Here is a 22,606-nt window from a genome sequence, read left to right on the forward strand (position 1 = left end):
CATGTACGCAGGAATTTTTTTCGGGGGGGGGGGGCAAAACCTTCGAAACAGCAGATATAAAGTAGCACTTTTTTTATTTAGTAATGCAAAATGCACGTATATTGGAAAATATAGATTAACTCTAACCAATGTCACCGGATCCAGTCAGGATTTAAAATAAAAGCTTTTAGGCATGATGTTCTTCCAAACTTCAAATTTCATTAAATTCCGATCACTCCTTCGTAAGTTAAAAATACCTCATTTTTTTTAATTTTCAGAATTACCCCCCCCCCCCCCACTCCCCCAAACAGAGCAGATCCGTTCCGGTTATGTCAATCACGTATATAGGACTCCTGCTCATTTTCCCACCAAGTTTCATCCCGATCCCTCCATTCTAAGCGTTTTCCAAGATTTTAGGTCCCCCCAACTCCCATAATGTCACCGGATCTGGTCGGGATTTAAATAAGAGCTCTGAGACACGATAGCCTTCCAGACATCAAATTTCGTTAAGATCCCATCACCCGTTCGTAAGTTAAAAATACTTCATTTTTCTATTTTTTTCCGAATTAACCACCCCCCCCCCAGATGAAAACGACTATTTATAGTCGAAAACGACTATTTCTAATTTAATATGGTCCGGTCCCTGATATGCGTGCAAAATTTCATCGTCCTAGCTTACCTGGAAGTACCTAAAGTAGCAAAACCAGGACAGACAGACCGACAGACGGACAGACAGACAGACCGACAGAATTTGCGATCGCTATGTCACTTGGTTAATACCAAGTACCATAAGAACAGATTATGAAAAAGTGAAACAACCTTCACCACCCCCAAAACTTTAACAATTATCGTCTATTCAGACGCATCAGAAAACCGATCGGTATTAGGAGAGAATTTTTCAAACGATGGATGGAAAATTTTCCCTAAAAAGCACAGATAACATGCACTTGTACAAGCCAAGTCTTTAGGTCAGATTTATTTTTGCCAAGTATCTTCATCTTTCATGTTAGTTTTATACAGAGCATTACTTGTGTTGGATAAAAACTGATGTTTTTGGATAAGAAACACTGAATTTTGAACTTTTGCGTGCTAAACAGGTGACGTGCTTTCCACTTTTTAAAATGCTTGCTCATTTTTGCTTGACGACACACCAAAAACACGATCGGTATCATAAGGAAACTAGGATAATTTCTAGCCCCAACACCGATCGTTACTATGGGGAAAACAATTCGGTTTCTCGATCGTATGGATCGGATTTTGACTGTTGCCCCATGCATTTGAACGGCCTAGCCAAAAAAAAAAAAATCCTTCAGAACCAAATTTTGAAGGTTCCCCGACTGAACTGTTGTCACATTACCAGTTCCCCATGAACCTTTACCTTGTTTAAGGTTTTCAGTCTTCCTTCATTGGCCCGCAGTTCTCTCTCAAACGCTTCATGTTTCTGGAGCTTTCTTTCCAGGTTGCTTAGATCCCTATATGACTCGTCTTCTGTATTCTTCTTCTTCTCGTCAATCCACCTTCGAAGGTCATCAGCAGATGTTGCAAACTCTTGATACATCTGGGAAGCTTCCAATTTTTTCCGACGTGAAGCAGCTTCATCTTTTACTTTCTGTCGACGGTTTATAACCTCGTCCCTTCGAGATTTCACACTAAACAAACAATACCAAGTTAGTTATTTTAAACTATAAGTTTTAAGCACTAATACAAATTCACAACCAGTACGCATCATCTGTCAGTTTTTTTGTTTGTTTTTTATTGTCGAAACGACAACAAAATTAAGCAGCCAGAAAAAGAAAATATGGGACCAAAGTTCAATAGGATCATGTCCAGAAATGTGTCAGGGTGGAAGGAACCTATTTTAACATTGGAATCACATGTTGGATATGCATCACATGATGACAGGAATTTCAAGACCAGGTGAACCCCGTCCCCACATAGAAGACAAAAACTACAAATATCTTTTTATTACATTCTGAAAAATGTGAACCTTTTTTGTGAAATCTATCCAAAACTCCATCCCCCCCCCACACCCCAAGTTTGGAAATTTCTTCTTTTATTGAATGTTATTTTCTACAATATGTAATTATTGCTTCTTAATATCGTAACAGACTTGTAAAGCAACAATTTTTTATGCGCAATCTTGTTGAGCATCAAATGCGTTCACCCAGCTAACCAAGGGGCTCGCATTCAATATTTGTCAGCAAAAAAAAACGAAAAAGAAAAATAATCCCAAATAAATTCGAATTTTTGTTTTGTTTTTGTTAGGGAGGGGGGAGGGTTTGGATTTTGACCGTCAAATTCGAAAGTTAAGATTCATCCAGTTTTGAAACATCATGAAATATTTCAGTTTCTAGAATTTCTAATGTTTAACAAGTAAAAAAAAAAAAAAAGCTGGAGCGAGGGTTTTGTATACGTAAACTGTATTCTCAACAACAGCTGTTAACTGATAAAACCTTTATAAAGTGTCTCTTCTTGAGCTAAAAAAAAAACTAAACACAAGAATTTGCCAATATTAGTCCTCACACTTTTACCAAAAAAACATTGGACGTTGAAGTCTTTATCCAAATTGTTGTTGGCATATCTCGAAGGATTGAAAAAATACTTAAGAACATAAAACTACTGTTAGTTAATATTGTCACCATATTCAAAGGGTTGTAAAAAAACATGCTTCTTTGCACAGAACAATTGTTAGTTAATAAAAGCCAAAAAACCAAAACACCTTATTCCAATCTACTGGTAAAATTCGTGTCGTGCAAAACACATCATTTCCATGTACCACAATAAAACCACAACTGAAATAGTGTAACAAAACTTTTATGTTACCTCTCTATTTACTCTTTCAATGGATATATATAAAAAAAAAGTTAGTAATACCAGAGAAAACTTTTAAGAGCTTAATGAGGTTAGGCTAAATTCCAGTTTAAGTCCAAATAATGCGCTAATAAATTCACAGAATTATCATGGCATTCATGTATTTCTGGTATAGATTATCCTCTGCTGTCGCCACAGCAAACATATACTAAAATGTCTCCAAAATGTTCCAGCTAGGATACAGAACAAAGGCTAGTAGTTAGAAGTTAGGACGCATGATCTTGTTAGACCAGGTTGCAGATATCTGTCACTTCTTGTTGCAACAATCAGTAGTTCCTACAGTAGTACACACTACAGTATTTCGCTCTACTTTAGATTTCATTTTTTTCCATCCTATAAAAATTACCATTTTCAAACTATACATGGCAGTCACAATAAAACTGGACTATCGTTATAAAGAACAACAGTTCAGAAATATGGTCATTGAATCCTCGTGTTACTGGGCGGGAAATCTAAGCTCCAAATTCTATTTTAAGAATGGCACAAATCCCCCCTCCCTCAATATAGTTTTGTCTAGGTAAGAGAAAATTAAAACTACAAAAAATGATGGGTTTTTTTTGCAAACATTTGTTTTTAATTAACCAAAGAATGGAAAATAATTGAATTAGCACTTACTAGTTGCTTTCAAAATGGTCAGCCTTGATGAGTTTCGTGGCTTTCTCAGAGAAAGCTTTTATTTTCTCATCTTGAGCAGTGAGAATACTCTCAAAATCATCATGGCGTTTTATTAAAGCCTCAACCTCATCCAAAGAATTCTGAAATGAAAGAAAAAACAATGATAATAATGATAAAACAATACTGAACAGATACATTACCTAAAAGAGGCTAGGGAGAATCTGAGAGCCCAATTTTAGACTGGGATGACATTATAAAAATGAGATTCCTGAAAGCATATAGCCAAGGAAGTGTCCAAATAAGAAGCTTTAAACACGACGGGATGGAGGCAAAGCTTTCACAAGTGAATGGTCTCGAGTGGCTTTACAATGACAGTGCCTATTTTACTGCTATATCAAAGCTGCATAGTAGCCTCAAGTTTTCAACACAAACTTCCCTCTCTCCTGTTTTACACCAACATACCCTTTCCAAAATAACATAAAACCGAGGCAAACAATGAGGACTGTCAAAAATAAAAATACGTTAATGACATGCCGTAGAGTTATCTTTCAACGTACTTTTCATTTGATTTCTTCCATCTGTGATTTAAATACGAAACATACGAAAATTAGCTTTTTTTTTCTTTTTTTACCCAATCTCCTTTCGTTCTGGGAAGCTGATATTTAGTTAATTGATGTTAACAAAATGACATAAGCATTCTATTGGTTTAATGTTTACTACATATCAAAATGATTAAAAATAATCAAATAAATTTGAACGGGAGTCTCTAAACCTTTCTGGACCAGAGTAGTATTAATGGCTGTAAAGGCGCAGTGATTTCCTCCAGCATCTAAGATTGAACTCGTACAAAAGACAGGCTGGCGTTTATTAAAGGTAGCGTTTTCTTGGTAAATATTTTAAGCTTGTAGAGCACGAACACTCAAAGAAAAAACTTCAAATGTCAAATTTGTCTAGATTGTCCAAATGTGAGATCGTTAAGTTAAAACCTCTAAAGCAAGAAAAATTCTATTTTATATGTTTCTATTTCTCCGTTATATTGTTCTGTATTTCTCTAAATGTATTAAAATATATGCTATTGCACACGTATTCTATTCTACAGGGTTGTAAACCAGTTACTAGTTTCTATAAGCATGATTTTGACTTTACACAGAGCGAGTTTGCCTCACAGTCTACTAAAATTCAAGAAAAATTGACGAATATTAATTGAAGGCAATGAAGATTCTGATACTCTTATTTTCTAAATAGATCAGCACCACAATTGATTTATCAATTAGCCTACCGTAAAATTATCCAGTGAGCTGTCTACCAGCATAAAATAGAAAAACTTTCGATTATTGACAACAACTGAAGATATACACCGGTAAAATGGTAGACAGTCGGTAAGAGGTAATTACTTTATAGTAAGCATTGCAACAAATCCACAGCTAAAAATATTTAGTCCCGTGGATAGCTTAAAATTTGAGCTTTAGGCCAGCCAAAGAAAAAGGAAAAAACACTCAAAATAAGCTTTAATCTAGAAACAAATCTAAGTTTGACAGCTGGCGTTAATCACGTATCCACATAATAAATACGGCCTATTTACGGCAGAAGACGGGGTCGGCCAAAGAACACCTGATGGCATACTTTTGATCGAGATATGAGAACGGTTGAGGCCACAATAGCGCCTGAATGGGAAGGCGTCAGTGCCACAGCTCCACTTCAGGGCGGGTGGAGAGGCTTCTTTGACGCCCTATGCGCCACTAATGGCTCTAAAGGAACTAAGGTATAAGGTAAGCTTTTTGACCAGGCAACCGCTACATTTCTCCACCCTTTTAAGGACCATTCAGTCTGGGTAGTCGAAGCCTTACATTGATAATAATAGATTGTGTAGAACCTATCATGCGAATGCTTAGGAAAAGTAGGTAAAAAGAATATAGAAAGAAAAGAAAAACATCACAGCAATGAATACACAGGATCCAGCTATTTTGTTAAGTATACATGAACAAAATCAAAATCTGAAACACTACTATAAATCAAGCACGTAGGTAGGGCGGTTTGAAATCCTTGCCCCCCCCCCCAATCCCAAAATTTTAAACGATTCTTCTTATATTATTCCACATGTGCTATTTATACTACCTGCTTTGATACATATTTCCACCTACTTTTTCATTTATGCTCCACCTGCAAAGGTCTTTTTCGTATGTTTGCCCGCTTGCAAAAATGCAAAAAAGAAGAAGAAAAAATCAAAAATCAACGAAGAGGAGTAAGTAAACATAAAAGATACGAATTGAACGACATGAAAAAAAAAATCAATTTCTGACATACAGGATTATGAAAAAAAAACAACACAGAAATAAAATAATTAACAGTGACAAACAGAAGTGTTTTACTAACTTGCATATCTTCTCGAATCCAAAATAACAATCTTCAAATATCTGCTAATAACTTTCATAGTCCCAATACGTACTTTGCGTCTCTGCTGCGCACTCAATAACAAAATAGTGTCACTTTTAGTGATAGATTTCTATTTTACAGATTCTCAACATTTTAATCAAATCTTTATGGATTTTGAACTTTATGTTATGCGTTTCTCATAGTAAAATAGTTTTGATTAGAGAAATATCTTTAGCAAAAATAGCACAGCAATATCATTAGCACAGCATTGGCAAAATAGTTCTATTTATAAGCAAAACATTTAGCTATTTTAATATTTATAATAAAACCTTTAACTTATTTTTCAAGATCTTGAATCATAATTCAGTTCAGTTCATTTCATTCGGGTTTATTAAAAAGAAAAATCATAATAGTCATAACATACATAATCTCTCATCTCTATGCAAAAAATACAGTCCCTTATCACCTCAAAAATAAATACGCACTATGGCTCTCCCTCCACTTCTCATTACAACCATGGCATCTACCAACAAAAACATCCTTACAAGTCCCCACCTTTTCATCCATGAGCAAACCACTCCAATACCAGTAAAAAAAAAAACTCAATAATAGCTAATATCACTTTTCTATTTAGATTCTTTATTCAATTTAAACTAATTCAAAACAAGATAATTTTTTATTCTCTTTTTGAAAGAACCAAGGAAGCTCCTACCTCTCATTTCAAGCGGTAGGGTATTGTAAGCCTTAGCGCAGACGATGTTAGGCTAAAAATCCGACCTCACTGTTGGCGTATGTCAAATATGGATCTGTGCAGATAGTCTTGGAATTGGAAGATGCTTTTCGGCTACCAAACGGAATAGATTCTTAAAAAGCGGTTGAAGCAAGCGGGAGAGGAATCTGAAAGCATCATGATCATCATGACCATCAATTCCCTTAAGTATTTTATCTTAAAGGTTATGTCCAAGCATAGAAACTTAAATTAGGGCTGAGCAATATCAGAACACTTCTGATCCGTATCTGATCCATATAAATTCAAGTAAGAACTGCAGGAAAGTAAACTGAAGCTACACCAGGAATGAGCGCATTCTTTCTTCCTCACCGAGTCTACTACTGTCACTCTCACCAGAGGACTCTAGGAAGCACAGTAACCTGTGCTTCAAGGGTGAGGGGGGGGGGCAAATATATGTATTCGCCAGACTTACCAGACGATAGCTGAGCTTCGTTTGGGGAAGTCACATCATCGATGTTATCTGCATCTTTGTCAAAACTTAACAAAACCTGCTATTTACATTTCTAAAGATAATACTTATCTCTTCGTTTTTACCTCGTTACATTTTATGCTAACTACGCTTTGACAAACTTTCCAAATTTCAACCAGCTTTTAGTGTGCTTTCTTCCCCTCATCCGCCGAGAGAAGCCCGTCTTCTCTCTGCGGATTTAATGGTTTCTTGTGTCTTTTTTACTCCATTGAACTATAACAGACTAAACTTACCCCAAGATCAGAAAATTCAAGCAAGGCTTCATGTGAGGAGGTCGCAGCATCTATTTGATCAGCTTCTTTGTTAAAGTTTTGCAAGTCCAAAATTTGTTTCAATAAATTATTCTTCCTCTTCCATTCAGAGTTGATTTTTGCTTGTGTCGCTTGTAGTTCTTTAAGCCTGCTTTCAACTACCTCCTTCCCTGCTTTTGTGGATCTGTTCAAACTTTGGCCCAGGTCAATTAATTCTTTAAATCTGAAATAAAGATATACTACATTAACAACATGTACACATACAGAATGCTGCAACTGCTAACAACTCACTGCAGCACCAAGGAGCTTGAGGCCAACGCAGCTGCACACACTCCTCCTCGGCCCCATTTAAAGCTTCCTCTTTACCCCTCCAAAGAAGTCCCTATTTCTTTTGAATCCTTTCATACAACCTATCCCTATCCCCTTCTGGGACGGCCTGCTTTTCGTTTGGTCCTAGGCAAATGGCCAAAAAGGCCAGGGATGATCTTTAAATAGATCATCACTCATCTGCAAAACCTGTCCTATCCATCTCAATCTTTTTCTCATTATAACCCACGAAAATTGGATACAACCATATTTTTCTTCGGTTTATTCTTTGAAATACGGTTAGTCAAGCAGGTACCCAAAAACTATCCGTATATGCATACAGAATGTACCCAAAAACTATCCGTATATGCATACAGAATGCAACAGTGTTTAGTCAAAAAAAGTTTAGAATAGCTAAAAAAACAAAATAATGCAAAGAGCTATAAAAAGAGCAACAAAAAACATCCAAAGTAACAAGTTCTACTTCAAGGTCAACACAATAAGATATAAGTAAATTATCAAGCAACGACGAGTAATATAATGCAGAAATAAATCCAGACATCTTTGTGTTGTTAAAGTTAAGTTTTCCTAAAGCAAAAGTATTCTTTCAAATTGGTCTAGTAAGCTACTCAGTTGCCAAGTTGTCGTAGTAGGAAGGAAGAATAAAAGACCTGTTTTCGGCGCCCCAATTGTTACTAACTACGTTATTACTTCTTGTGAATAGGAACAATGGCAGCCATGTACCACTGTTTGGGTACGTGACCAGTTTCCCACGCCACAGCCACAAAGGTGTGATACAGATCTGTTACCTCACCCGATCCAATGTTAATAAGTGTGATACAGATCTGTTACCTCACCCGATCCAATGTTAATAAGTGTGATACAGATCTGTTACCTCACCCGATCCAATGTTAATAAGTTCAGAGGTGATTCCGTCTGGGCCACGGGCTTTTCGTCACTTCAGTGACTGGATTCAAGACACTAAGTTTCTGACTTGAGTGGGGGTGGTGTTCTGAGCTCTTGGTCAGGTATCGGGAGGTGAAGTAGTATTTCAGGATCAGCGGCTACAGGGGGACTGAGTTTATCTTTGAAATACTTTTTACATCTTTCAAGTTCCATCTTTGGATCGCTAATCTCTTTTCCATATTTGTCCAGGGTCACTAATATTTGCGGCTCTTTTTTTCTGGCTCAATTCACGTACCATTCTGAAAACTGCTCTGTTGCTCCTCTTCTTCAACTGGACTTTGCAGTCTTCTCATTTCTTCCACAGGTGTTTCCATTGTGCCTTTCTAATACCTCGTTCTATTCTTCTCTTGAGGAGCTTATAAGTGTCTCGGCAACTGCGGTCAGATTTATTATAAAATTAACACTTATCCTCACATAGAGTAATGTTCTCATTTGTGATCCTTGGTTTTTCATTGAGTTTTTCGTCCGCGGACGTCATCCACTATCTTGATAATCGCTAGTGTGGCCTGTTTAGCCGTAGTGTCTATCTCGTCAGCGGTTTTTAAAGGAGAGTGATTTGCCAATATGTCTCGGAATTTCTTAGATAGAGTGAAAGCGTAGGTCTGCCTTTTCTCGGGATCCCACAGGAGATCAACCCGGAATCTGGAGCTCATGTTGCTTTTGGAAATGTTCTTATTCTTAACTTCAATCTTAACACAAAGAAAGTGTGGTCAATGTCAAAGTGTGCTCGAGATACACTACTGTGTCTAGTACGGAGGACTTCCAACGCTTTAATATCAGCACATATTCAATCATATTCTCGGTTTCGGTTTTACCGTCTGGGGGTCTCCAGGTCACTTTACACTGATAGCAGTGTTTGAACATTGTCGTATTTACGAATAACTCGTTTTCAAGGAAGAAGTCGACCAATCGTTCACATTTTGCATTGAGTTTTCCATGAACAAGATGCCTCAGTATATCGGACCGACTGACATTATCCGTATCCACTATACCGCTAAAGTCACTTATCAAAATCAGTACGTCTTTCTTATGAATTTGATCGACCACACTCTGTAGTATGAAATAAAATTCATCACATTCTTCCTCACTTCTGGCATAGTCTGGTGTATAAAACTGTACAACCAAGATATTCTTGGCAGCTCCCTTCTGTCGTACGACAGCTATTCTTTCTGAAATTGGGGCAAAAGAGATCAGGGATTTTTTGGCAGTTGGTGACACGAAGAATCCTGCACCTTGTCGATTAACTTGGTCTTTACGGCCAGACAGCAAGATTGGGGCTCCAGAGAGGTTTCTCTCTGTCTTTCAGGGATGTGAGTCTCAGAGAGGCCGACATCTCAAGTGAACCTTTGTAGTTCTCTAAGGGAAAGATCTAGTTTTTCTGGCTTGGAAGTGTTCGGATGTTCAGCGTGCCAAAGTATAGTGTGGTTTTTATCAGAATGGAACAGCTGTGTGTATTTTCACCCCAGTTGGGTACCGTCCTAGACCTAGGATCTTTGGTTGCCCCGGACGTGCTAAAATGTAAAATCGCATCATCATCATCATTCAAAATCGGTGGTTCGTCGATTACCCCGAAAGCGGTAGCAAATATTCGCATTCCAAACCCTTTTTTCATGATTTCAAGAGAGGTTGCTTCCACCATGGGTTTCTGCTTCATTATATAATTATAACCAACTTTTGGGAGAAGACTGTCCCTGTGTGCAGCCTCTGAAGGGGCGCCATGCTGAGGTTTTTCTTTTCGTCAACAACATGATCTATTTATATTATATTAGGAATCATGAAGGGGGCGGAGTATTATCCACGGGGGCTGAAAACCTCCGTTAATATAAACGAAAGAAGAACAGGAAATGTAAAAAAAAAAGAATTGAATTGAAAAAATATATTAAAAATTTCATAATCAAACTCCTTTAAAATTAAGAATACCGAAATTTTATAGAAAAAACCTTTAAGAAATGATTCCTTAAAACTTGCGGATGATTGGGCCAACCCTGATTGTCCCTTGTAATGCAGTATTAAAAACTCCCTTAGTAAGAAAACAAATATATTGAGTCGAAGTGTAAAAATGAGATTTTAGTGAATGATTAAGAGGCTATCAGCCACTTTCATGTCGTTTACCCCTCATCAATCATTCTCTACCATGTTTACCCTATTGAAGTACATTGCAGACAGCCAAGAAAACTCCTTAGTGTAAGGACCATCATACATCACCTACAAATATCTAAACCACTCACCAATGGTTCCCATTTGTTTACAAACAACTACTTTCATTATTGGAAGGAGCAATAAACAGGATATATTCCTCTTGAAGTACTCTAGGTGCAATTTAAGGTAAAATTAGTCAACAACTGGCGATTACTAGATCCAAGTATATCTATACAGTAGCAAGATGGCTGAACTTTATTTGAAAAGACGAATAATGATTAAGAAAAATAGAATTATCGTAACCAAATACCGAGGGGGATCCTCCAGGTTTTGCCTTAAAAAAAAGGGCTGCAAAGTAAATTTCAACAATATACAACATTTATTTTTGTAATTCGTTATATTTTTGCGTTTTAACATGTTCCCTCTTCCCTAAATACATACCATAAAAACGATCAAAATACATGTCTGAAATGCCTCAGATCCTCAGACACTACAATAATACAACTTAAGTCATTCGTATATGTTTCACTTCAGTTTATTCCATTTGGAAAAATGGTCATTTCTGATAGGTAAAAATTATAATAATGAAAATACAAGCTACCAGACAGGAGTAAATGCTTTTAGTGAAAGAGCAAAGAGGATAAGAAACGTATGAAAGAGATAACCTAAGCGCTTTTAACATGGGGTTAATAAAAATTACGATTTACAAGGGCCATTAAAAGGAAGGTGTTACCCAGCAGAGCTAAGAAATTTGAAAAAACTTCGGTTGAATATGATTTCCACTAATTAAAATTACATTATAATTGAAAATTCAAGTTGTTTTTGTATCCAACCTGACATTCTTTTTAAATAAGCAACTATTTAATGTTTAAACTATTTTTATTTTAACGAAATAGATAAGCAAAGGTTAGCATATAGTAGATGTGACATTTATGAAATGATGACAAATATACGTATTATGAATTGCCACATAACAGCTGTATCGAGGCTCTCCTTTGGAAGTGGTAGATCTCAGTTCATGCCGAATGCAACTAAAAGCTCAATTTAGGCTTTATGGAATACTTCTTTATCTTGTGGAGTAGCACTAGATGGTAATTCCTTAGAGACAACCTTTAGTTATCTCTCTTACCAGTTTCCTGGTGATCAATCACGAAAAGGAATACTTACTCATCCTGATGTGCTTTAATATCCACAAATAGCTCTTCATGTTCTTTAAGCGACTCCTCCGCTGTTGCCACATCTTTAACATTGGGATGAGTAAACAATGATTCAAGAGTCTGGTCAGCCCAGGCAAGCTAAAAAGCAAAATCTCAAATAAGAAAAGCAAATACATGGAGAAAGTAAAAGCAAACTTACATAAATAGGATCAGAGCTATGCAAAATGTTAATACTACCACATTAATCAGGTGTGAAAGGGTGATAAGAAAAATACAGCAAGAGAAGAAGCTGAATCATTCTTCAAGAAAATTATCCAAAAGCAGGTTACATGAAGAATATAGAGAATAACAATATAATTATAAATATAAGGAAGGAGTGGTCATTGAAGCAATTTCTTAGCAGTCATAGAGGAATTAGAAGCATTAATTTTGCGACATATTCGGTTAATCATCGGTCGACGTTTCCAATTTCAGCTTTTCAGTTTTTCTTAGGCTAACTTGACTTTTACAGAGTAAAATTTTAATACACTCCCTATGGCAGTTCTTCTCAATTCTTTATTTCTTTGGCGCACTTTAATGTCTTTGAAAATTTTCCAGCACACCAAGCAAAAAATAAAAATTATAAACGGAAAAAATAACAAACTAAGGGGAAAACTAATTATAATCCATAATAAATTATTATAAGAGAACTGAATGACAAAGTAACAATTTTCTGTAACTCTCGTGGTACACAGGATCTGTGTCACAACGATACATTTAATAACGGAACCAGTAACAGATAATCGCACACTAACTTCTTTTTTAATGTTACTTAACCTCTCCTTTTATTTCCTCTTTAACCTCAGAAGACTAGAAAATTCAATATCACTTAATTAAAAAGTGGAAACCTGCATCAAGTTTAGTTTAAGTTAGCCAGCAGACTTTTTGTTGCAACATTATTTTTATAATATCTTTTTTAGGGGCATTATAGCTATTTAAAGTAACAAATTTATAATAATCTGTCAAAATACAAAGGAAAAGGGAGAGAAAACTAGATAAAGAAGATAAATAAAATAAAATAAAAATGCAGTTTCAGCTTTTATTCAGGCTTGACCCTTAATACTGACTTCAAATCAAATTTCTAAGTTTTGATATTCTGCCTTATTTCTCTTCATTAAAATAGGCTTTATCCCTAGGAATCAAACAATCGAACGATAAAGAGGGTGAAGAGAGAGGAGAGAAGAAGAGAGGAGAGAGAGAGAGAGAGAGAGAGAGAGAGAGAGAGGAGAAGAGAGAGAGAGAGAGAGAGAGAGAGAGAGAGAGAGAGAGGAGAGAGAGAGAGAGAGAGAGAGAGTGACTTACTAAATTACTGCTTTCACGAAGGAAGATCTGCGCACCAACAGCCGTTTCAATACGTGTTCTTTTGTCGAGAGATTTCTCCTTCACTTCCTCCCACATTGCAGTTACTTCTTGTTCCCTCGCAGCAACAGATTTTGCTTCAGTCGGATAATCAGACTTAACTGATTGAGCCAGGTTTTTTACCTAAAACAAAACAGATTCTCAATGTTATCATTCGCCTAATTCTCCAGCATGCAAAATTAAATTCGTCATTAAATATAAGCTGAATATATTGTATTTATGCGTTTGATTAATTATTAAAGTATTTATTAAAATATATATTTACGTGAGCGAAATATCCGGTTTACTTCTGTTTAGAGCAGTGAAACTCCCTTCTACAACCGGTCAAAATATGAGAAAAATAAACAAAAGTTTCCCAGTTATGGAAGACCAAAGTTTCCCAGCTATGGAAAAAAATATATCATCTGCCAGTGGTGGTTCCAGGACTGAGCAGGGGGGAGGGGAGGCAGCTGCCCCCTCCCTAGTTTTCTGTCATCTGACATTAAATTTCTTTTGTTTTATTTAAAAGGTATACCTGAGGTACACCTTACCCCGCCCCATTTAGATTATGAGGCCTAAAAACGCTACTGCCATCGGTATTCTCTTTTAGATAGGTACCCAGAGTAGTTTTTTTTTTTTGGGGGGGGGGGGGAATTTTCTAAGAAAGCACCATAGTTTCATCTTGTAAAGATGTTACAGCAGACATTCACAACAAAGTTGCTCATTAGTTTTGGTAGCTGCCTTAAAAAACTCAATTCCCAAAAATCCTAAGCTTCCTTGGAAAAAAAATAGCAGATTGTCCTATCACGAGGGTAGATTTGATAGCAGGTGATGATTTACTTTCTAACTTTGTCACATGTATCTCCCTTCTTCTGTGTGTAGGTATGAGCGACACTAAAGTTAGCAATTATGAGTGTCATGGTAATATTCAGTCTAAGAGTAAAATTTCCTAAATAATTTTATATCAAACTTCTCAACAACCCCCCTAAGGGATCTCTAAAAGCTATCAAAATGCAAAGAGTCACAGCTCTCTTAGCAGCAAAATTTGAAATTTGTTTTTCTCATGGGGGTAAAGTTAATATTAAGTGAATACCTTGAGTTGGGAAAACTTTGGCAACGAAAATAATGACTGTCATTTTGTATTTCCTGTCTCCCATCTACTACTGCTACTACTAATAACTCACCACAGCATCAAGCCGCCTGAGGCCAACAAAGCTACGCACGCTGCTCCTCCGTCTCAACCTATTCAAAGCCTTCTCTTTACAACCCCCCTCCCCAGGAAGTTTCCATTTCCTTTAAATCTTTTCTTATGACACCCTACCACCCCAACTGATGACGACCTGCTTTCTGTTTAGACCTAAACGGTTGGCCAAAAAGGACAATCTTTGGTAATCTCTCATCCCTCATCCACAGGAAGTCTCCCATCCCTTCCAAAAAAATTCTGATTTTTGCTCTTCGAAATACATTCAGAAGTATACAATAAAAAAAAAACTGAAGAAATACAGACAATAAAAAGAAAAAACAGACTAAGATAAGGCGAAATTTTATAGATCTGTTCAAATATATAACATGGAACTGAACTGGATTGATTAAATAGAGATTCCATAATACAATTTTATTTCTCACGGGGTAAAGATAGTGGTAAGTGATGATCACCTTTCTAACTTTGTCCTCGACCGGCAATAGCTCTCTTTCCAGTTGTTCATGGCGTCGTTGAAGGGCTTGAACTGTCTTGAGGTCCCCTTCAAATTCATCTCTGCCAAGACTCTCAAGCTTTTCAGCCATCCAGAATTTTGCTTCGTCACAATTTCGGTAGAACAATTCAACACTATAATAAACAAAAATTATTATCTTTAACAGTGTAACTATTGCCTCTTTCTATTCTAAGCCAAAGAGGCGTATATTAAAGAACTCAATTTTTTGCAAATCGGTATTTTAGTCGAAACCAGTTAATAAAAAAATTCAACGTCATCTGGGATCTCTATGTACAACAAAAAACGTAATTGAAAAGTTATTACCATCTAATGACAAAATGAAAAGTTTTGTGAAATTTCGAAAAACTGTCAAATGATTTGTCTTTTGCTCATGGCATGTGTTTTTTCAGTCTAGCAATAAATTCATTCTTTGCATCAGTGCTTTCGCTCCGTCACTGCAAATAGCAATACATTTTTGTGCCAAATTAATATTCATGTCTTTGCGTAGCTTCTACGAGCATGTCATGCAAGCACTAAACTGTAATATTTTTGGGAAGTCCTATGCAAAACAGTATTCCTTCCATTAATTTTTCGTTGGATTCAAAACGAACAAAAGCTATAAACTGCACACAATCCGTAATATCCACTGATTCATCAAATTGCAATGACGCAAAAGAATTTTTTCTTTATCCTGTTTATGACTTGATCACGAACGTCAGTCGCCATATTGTTTATCTGCGTTGAATGGTATTGTCAGAGAGGTATGCTTTTGAATTTTTTTACCTCTTGCCTGCCAAATATAACCTCTGCTATATCTTAAGGCGCGCGCAAAAACAAATTTTCAGCAACATGTGACATTTTTATGTTTTAGATACAAGAAAACCTACTAAATAACCAGCGAGCAATGCTTTCTCATTCAGGTTGAACATTTGTCCTAGAGCAGTTTTCTGGTGTTCAAGAGTTTTGTCTTTGAGTGGCGTACCAGCTTCGAAGACTTCTGCTTTTACTTGATAAAATTCAAAAAAAAAAAAATTGCGCCTTGAGGTGAGTTCTCTATAAACAAGATAATAAAACAACATAATAAACAAGAATTTCAAATAATTATCGTCATAAAGACATTTTTTCTTTAGTCCACTACTAAACGTTGATGGCTACGATGATATTTTCAGGTATTTATCCATTTTCAATTATAACAAGCAGCTCATATAATTACTTGAAACAAGTAATTTGTGGTCTTCAAACTTAAAAGCAGATGACATGACCACGCGTGCCTCACGGTCACAAATCACTGTTGCTCTAAATCCAAGGCACTTTACACACCGTCAAACCTAACACACGGTCCGTATATAGCAATGTAGTTTCACTTCCAAATCGTTTCCACTTATCGTGGTCTTCTTTCAATTCCACTTGCTTCGTCGGCTAGCACTCAACTCGTGGACGCGGTCAACAACCCTATTTATACTCCAGTCCAGCGTATTCTAGCGAAAATTATCTCGAAGCGTAGATTTTCACTTGGATTGAATTGTCCAGAGGATAATCCAGTGGGAGGGGTATTTCACTGTCGAGGCACAGCCTTATTTCCTGGCGTTATTGAAAAAAGGATCAGAAATTAAGTAAAAAAGACAAGTCTTTTCAACTGAGAGTAAGGAGCAACATTAAAACTTAAAACTAACAGAAATTATTATGTACACCTCGCTCTTTGCGCTAAAGTTCAAATTTTTGTTTTAATCTTTTAAGAACGACTACTGAAACACAAGGGTCGTTTCATTAGAACAAAAAGAAACACTCTCGAAAGTACTAAGACTTATAGCGTAAAGCACGGGTGTTGAGGAGGAGGCACCCTTCTTCATATACTCCATAATTTCTTTTCGTTTTAATTTAGAAGATTGCTCCTTACTTTCAACTGAAAAAAAATTGTCTTTTTTATTTAATTGCTATAAAAGGGGGTTGTCACTGTTGCTTGGTTTTCTATAAATAAATTCAAAGATTAGTAAATAATCTACAGATTCCCAAATGAATGTTTTATTATTCATTTTCCGCCCAAATTTTTTTTCAGTTTTTTTTCCAAGGTCTTTTTAATGTTGTTCTTTTCAGGTTCGTATTTCTGTTTCATTTTATCCATTTTTTTCCAATTTGAATTTTTCTTCTTTTTGTACTGAAGACAGATGAGTGGAGATCCCAACTGAAATCCTTGAGCTATTCTGTAGTTTTCACTGGCTGAAATCTGTTACATATTCTTCTAAACCACTAAATGGTTCATTTTTTCTTTCTTAAAAAGTTTAATTTTTTAAAATCTAAATTCAAAAATTTGTTTTAGGTTTTTTTCGCATATTTAGCCCTCGTGGCCGATGAACTTATTTAAATAAAAGTTTCGTTCAACTCTGTTCAATCACAAACTAACTATTTATGAATAAAGTATATCCGCAAAACCACTGCTTACGCTCCTGATATTGTATTTATGATAAACTGTCTCATTCCAAAGATGGGAAAAATTCATTTCTACTCACTAAACTACAGCTAAAAATTTCAGAAAACAGAAATGATATAGAAATAAGGAGTAGAGGTTCATACCTTGAAGCTCCTTGGAGGCTTTTTTCTTTGGCTTGTCTAACTTTATAAAGATGGTCCCAGAGTCGTTCAACTTCTTTTTGCTTTAATTTGACTGTTTTTGCTTGACTAGTCCCGTGCTTCAAGAGTTCCTCGGCCTATAAAGAAATTAATGGGCTAGATACATCTACAAGCCAACAAAAGTTCTTAGTGCTTATTTCAATTATTATATTTAATGCATAAAATAGCTTTGATAACAGATACCCCGAAACAAATGAGTACATTCACAAACAAAGCTACAATTTTGACATTAGCTACGCCATTTGGCATTGACTAAAGGCTCTAAAAAATTTGACTTTGTTTCAAAGGCTCTGTCGGAAAATATTCACCGTTTTTTTGTGGAGGGGGGGGGGTCTCATCTATTACATCAAGCATATCATAACGAATTGTCAGCCAAATGTTTAATGACTTCCGAAGTTAATCTTTCTGCTTGGAGATGTAGATCAGAAGGAGTCAAACCTACGGCATCGCACTGACTATTGAGGCATGCCTGACCACTGATATACGCCCCCCCCCTTAGAATTCACTGCATCAGATATTAATGAAAAATTAACGAAGACCTTTGCTAATTTTTTAATAAAATAGATGAGAATCACAAATCGATAATCGGAATACAGAGAAAACAGTAATTTCTCGTGGAATGACAACAACCTGGTTTGAAAACAAATTGTTCTATTGATGCAAATATTCACATTGTTCAAACTTTTTTTTTCTTTCAATCTTTTTAAAGTTAGTCAGCGTAAATTATGTAATACTGTCCCACATGTCTCATAGTACACCAAGAAAAGTATAAAAAAGAAAAATCTTTTATCCTTTCATAAAAATATTTCATTAGAACTTGATGCTTCACACACTTTAAAAACACGAAGGGGGGAGAAAGCGGGGAGTGAAAGAAAGAGGGCGGAGAAGGAGGGAGAGAGATAAATATTAAACATAACGAGAGCAAAAAGGAAAAAAATGAAATGAAGAAGGAAGGAAGCAGAAAAGAGATAAAATGAGGAAAGGGTAACTGAGAGAGTGAATAATCAGCTTTTATAAATTCTACTATATTCGATTTTTATTATTTTTTAGTATAAGAACAAAAAGAAAATAAAAAGAATAAAAAAAAATATACCAAAAATCCAATTTTCTCTATTCTGCTTCTGTTCGCTGACATATCCGTGACAATTGCTTCAAACTTTCTTTTTGCAACTTCAACACCATCTTCTGCAGTTGTTTCCTGAAGTTGTTTTTCTTTCTCTCTGGCCCACGTACTAAAGTCGTCACAATGACTATTGAAGGCAAAAAGACGTATGGAATCTTCAAGCAACTTCTTCCGTTTCTGTAAAGTAAAAAGAAGTAATAATAAAATGAAATCTTTCAAGGTGCACATAATTTAAGCTAGGAAATATTATGAGTTTAAGAACTTGGTTAGATCAAAGATAAAACAAACCATATATGAAAAAAAAAATTGACTTTCGTTCAACATGGAAACATCCAACATAACCTAAAAAGTAATACATTATACTAGATATCCTGGTCACATTATTTTTATGACCAAAGTGCACTCGAAAGAGACGAAAACTAACAAAACAGAAAAAAGGGCAAATTTGGGTAACAGAGGAAATATCAGTAAAACAAGAGCTAAGACTTCATATGGCACTTGTGACGAAATCCTAAGAGCCAAGAGCTCACATGGTATAAGCTCTAGCAAAAATCTAAGAATCAATAGATTGATTTAAAAGGAAAATCAGAGGCTCAATGCCGGACAGGATTTAAAAAAAGAGCTCTGAGTCACGAGGTCCTTCTAAATATCAAGATTAATTTAGATCCGATCACCCACTCGTAAGTTCAAAATACCTCAATTTTTCTAAATTTTCCTCTCCCTTCGGCCCCCCAGATGGTCGAATCGGGGAAAACGACTTTATCAAGTCAATTGGTGCAGCTCCCTGACACGCATATTAATTTTCATTGTCCTAGCATGTCCAGAAGCACCAAACTCGGCAAAGCACTGAACCCCACCCCCTAACTCCCCAACAGAGAGCGGATCCAGTCAAGTTACGTCAATCATGTATCTACGACATTTGCTTATTCTACCCACCAAGTTTCATCCCGACCTCTCCACTCTAAGCGTTTTACAAGATTTCCGATTTTCCCTTCCAACTCCCCCCAATGTCTACAGATCTGGTCGGTATTTGATATAAGAGCTCTGAGACTCTCTAAATATCAAATTTCATTAAGATCCGGTCACCCGTTCTTAAGTTAAAAATACCTCAATTTGTCTAATATTTCGAAATTAATAACCCCCAGCTCCCCAAAGAGAGCGGATTCGGACCGGTTATGTCAATCACGTATCTAGCACTTGTGCTTATTCTTCCCACCAAGTTTCATCCCAATCTCTCCACTCTAAGCGTTTTCCAAGATTTCCAGTTTCCATGATTTCTGTTTCCCCCCCCCCTCCAGCCCCCTATATCCGTGGATCCGATTCAAACTGAAAATGAAGCATCTGAGACATAAGATATTTTTATATATCAAGTTTCATTAAGATCCTACTACCCATTTATAGGATAAAGATACCTCAATTTTCACATTTTCCAAGATCCCCCCAAACTCCACCAAAGAGAGCGGATTCGGTCCGGTTATGTCAGTCACGTATCTTGGACTTGGACTTATTCTTTCCACCAAGTTTCATCCTGATCTCTCCGCTTTCAGCGTTAAGATTTCCGGTTTCCCCTCCCACCAACGACACTGGATCCAGTCGGAATTTAAAATAAGATATCTGACCTACGAGGTCCTTCTAAATATGAAATTTCATTAAGATCCGATCACTCCTTCGTAAGTTAAAAACACCCATTTTCTAGTTTTTCAGAATTAACCCCCCCCCCCCCAACTCCCCCAAAGAGAGCAGATCCGTTCCGGCTATGTATCACGTATCTAGGACTTGTGCTTATTTTTTCCATTTTATTCAAATTTCATTAAGATCTGATCACTCCTTCGTAAGTAAAAATACCTCATTTTTTATAATTTTTCAGAATTAACCCTCTCCTCCCCCCAACTCCCCCAAAGAGAGCGGATCCGTTCCGCTTATGTCAATCACATATCTAGGACTTGTTGCTTATTTTTCCTACCAAGTTTCATCCCGATCCCTCCACTCTAAGCGTTTTCCAAGATTTTAGGTTCCCCACCCCCCAACTCCCCCCGTTGTCACCGGATCCAGTCGGGATTTAAAATAAGAGCTCTGAGACACGATATCCTTCCAAACACCGAATTTCATTAATATCCGATCAATCCTTCGTAAGTTAAAAATATCTCATTTTTTCTAATTTTCAGAATTAACCCTCCTCCTCCCCCAACTCCCCAAAAGAGAGCGGATCCTTTCCAGTTATGTCAATCACGTATCTAGGACTTGCGCTTATTTTCCCACCAAGTTTCATCCCGATCCCTCCACTCTGAGCGTTTTCCAAGATTTTAGGTTTTCCCCCTTCAACTCTGGCCAATGTCATCAGATCCGGTCGGGATTTAAAATAAAATCTCTGAGACACGATATCCTTCCAAACATCAGATTTCATAGAGATCCAATCACTCGTTCGTAAGTTAAAAATACCTCATTTTTTCTAAACTTTCAGAGTTGCCTAAAGTAGGCACTTCACTTGGAACACTTGGCCGTGTTCCAAGTAAGAAAAAGCATAATAATCTGTAAAAGATAAAGGAAAAGAAGAACAAAGTTAAAAGTAGATGAAATTACAAACAAACAATATAAAACAAAAAAAGCTGGTTTAAGAACTCGTTAATTAAAAAAAGTGATTGCAAAGATACGTCAGAGATCAATTTTGGTCATAATCAATTAGACTGATTTTACGTTTTCGGTCAATCGATTTTAGTCTATTTGCCCACGACAAACACTTAATTGAAGGAGGTCATGGATTAGAACTCCCTGATTGTAAATTTCCCAAACAATATTTCATAGAAGTTATTTACCAGGCTAATGTGAAACAAAACAACATTTCTCACCTCCGACAAGTCAGATAGATCTTTGTACAGTTGAACGACATTATTTTTCCTTTCTTCAACTCCTTCAGTATCTTCACCCATACTAAGCGATTTTCTCACTGAAAAACATAAATAGAAGAAATAAAAGAAAATAATGGTCAAATAAAAGAAAATAAAAGGTAAATAAAATAAAATCTGGCTAGGGTCAAAGTAGAGTCAAATTTTGTTTTGGTGGCTAGATTTCCCGTTGCGCACTAAAAAAGAAGTGCTTTCGCATCGACAAATAGTTGTTTCGCTTTATATCGGATCAGTAGCAAAATTTTGCTTTGGTTGCTAGATTTCCTGTTGCCCACTAAAAAGTGTTTTCACATCGACGAATAGTTGTTTCGCTTTGTATAGGATCAGTAGCAAAATTTTACTTTGGCGGCTAAATTTCCGTTGCCCACTAAAAAAAGTGTTTTCACATCGACGAATAGTTGTTTCGCTTTGTATCGAATCAGTATCAAAATTTACATCACCAGCCGGAAAAGCTCTGTTTAAATCCCCCTAAAAATTACAAATAGAAGTTTATTATTGAGGATTAAAAATCTTAGCGTTTCACAAATAAAAATCTATGACTGATATTCCGTTTGGACTGGTATTTGACGAAGTCCTTTTTTCAATTTTATAAGAGAACTAGAGAATTTTAATTTAAATTCGCCAAACCGACCAGAATTTCCCACAGTTATATCACTTGAATGATACTATTTGAAAAAATCTACGGTGTTCAGTCAGAATCTATGTTAATGACCCAAACCACAGTTCGAGACCAAAGATCTGAATTCCGTCCAATCCATACACTTAGATCCGCGTTACCATTGGTTACTTAACGATGGGACAAAAGTTTTGAAAACCAAAGCATCCCGATCATTTTTTCCAGATTTTGCTGGGATACTAAAATACTGTTTCCATATGATCACTGGCCTTTCTGTCTATAAGCAGTCTATAGCGTTTGCTTTAGAGTAAGAACACTGACTTGAATTGGACGTTTGGAGATGCCAAGT

At 36.3% G+C, this 22,606-nt stretch overlaps 1 protein-coding gene across 1 annotated transcript in view; it reads right to left on the minus strand.

Moving 5' to 3' along the window:
* LOC136026346 (spectrin beta chain, non-erythrocytic 1-like) overlaps positions 1-22,606 on the minus strand; it is a gene marked incomplete in the record, with an annotated part of 229,939 nt that overhangs the window by 106,312 nt on the left and 101,021 nt on the right. The window contains 9 exon segments of the mRNA XM_065702858.1: positions 1,358-1,628; positions 3,466-3,605; positions 7,331-7,571; positions 11,927-12,054; positions 13,258-13,437; positions 14,950-15,121; positions 17,559-17,692; positions 18,709-18,915; positions 21,585-21,682. Of these exon segments, the coding sequence (XP_065558930.1) occupies positions 1,358-1,628; positions 3,466-3,605; positions 7,331-7,571; positions 11,927-12,054; positions 13,258-13,437; positions 14,950-15,121; positions 17,559-17,692; positions 18,709-18,915; positions 21,585-21,682 (1,571 nt within the window).

The sequence above is a fragment of the Artemia franciscana genome, chromosome 4 (genome assembly GCF_032884065.1).
Source record: "Artemia franciscana chromosome 4, ASM3288406v1, whole genome shotgun sequence".
Lineage (NCBI taxonomy): Eukaryota > Metazoa > Arthropoda > Branchiopoda > Anostraca > Artemiidae > Artemia > Artemia franciscana.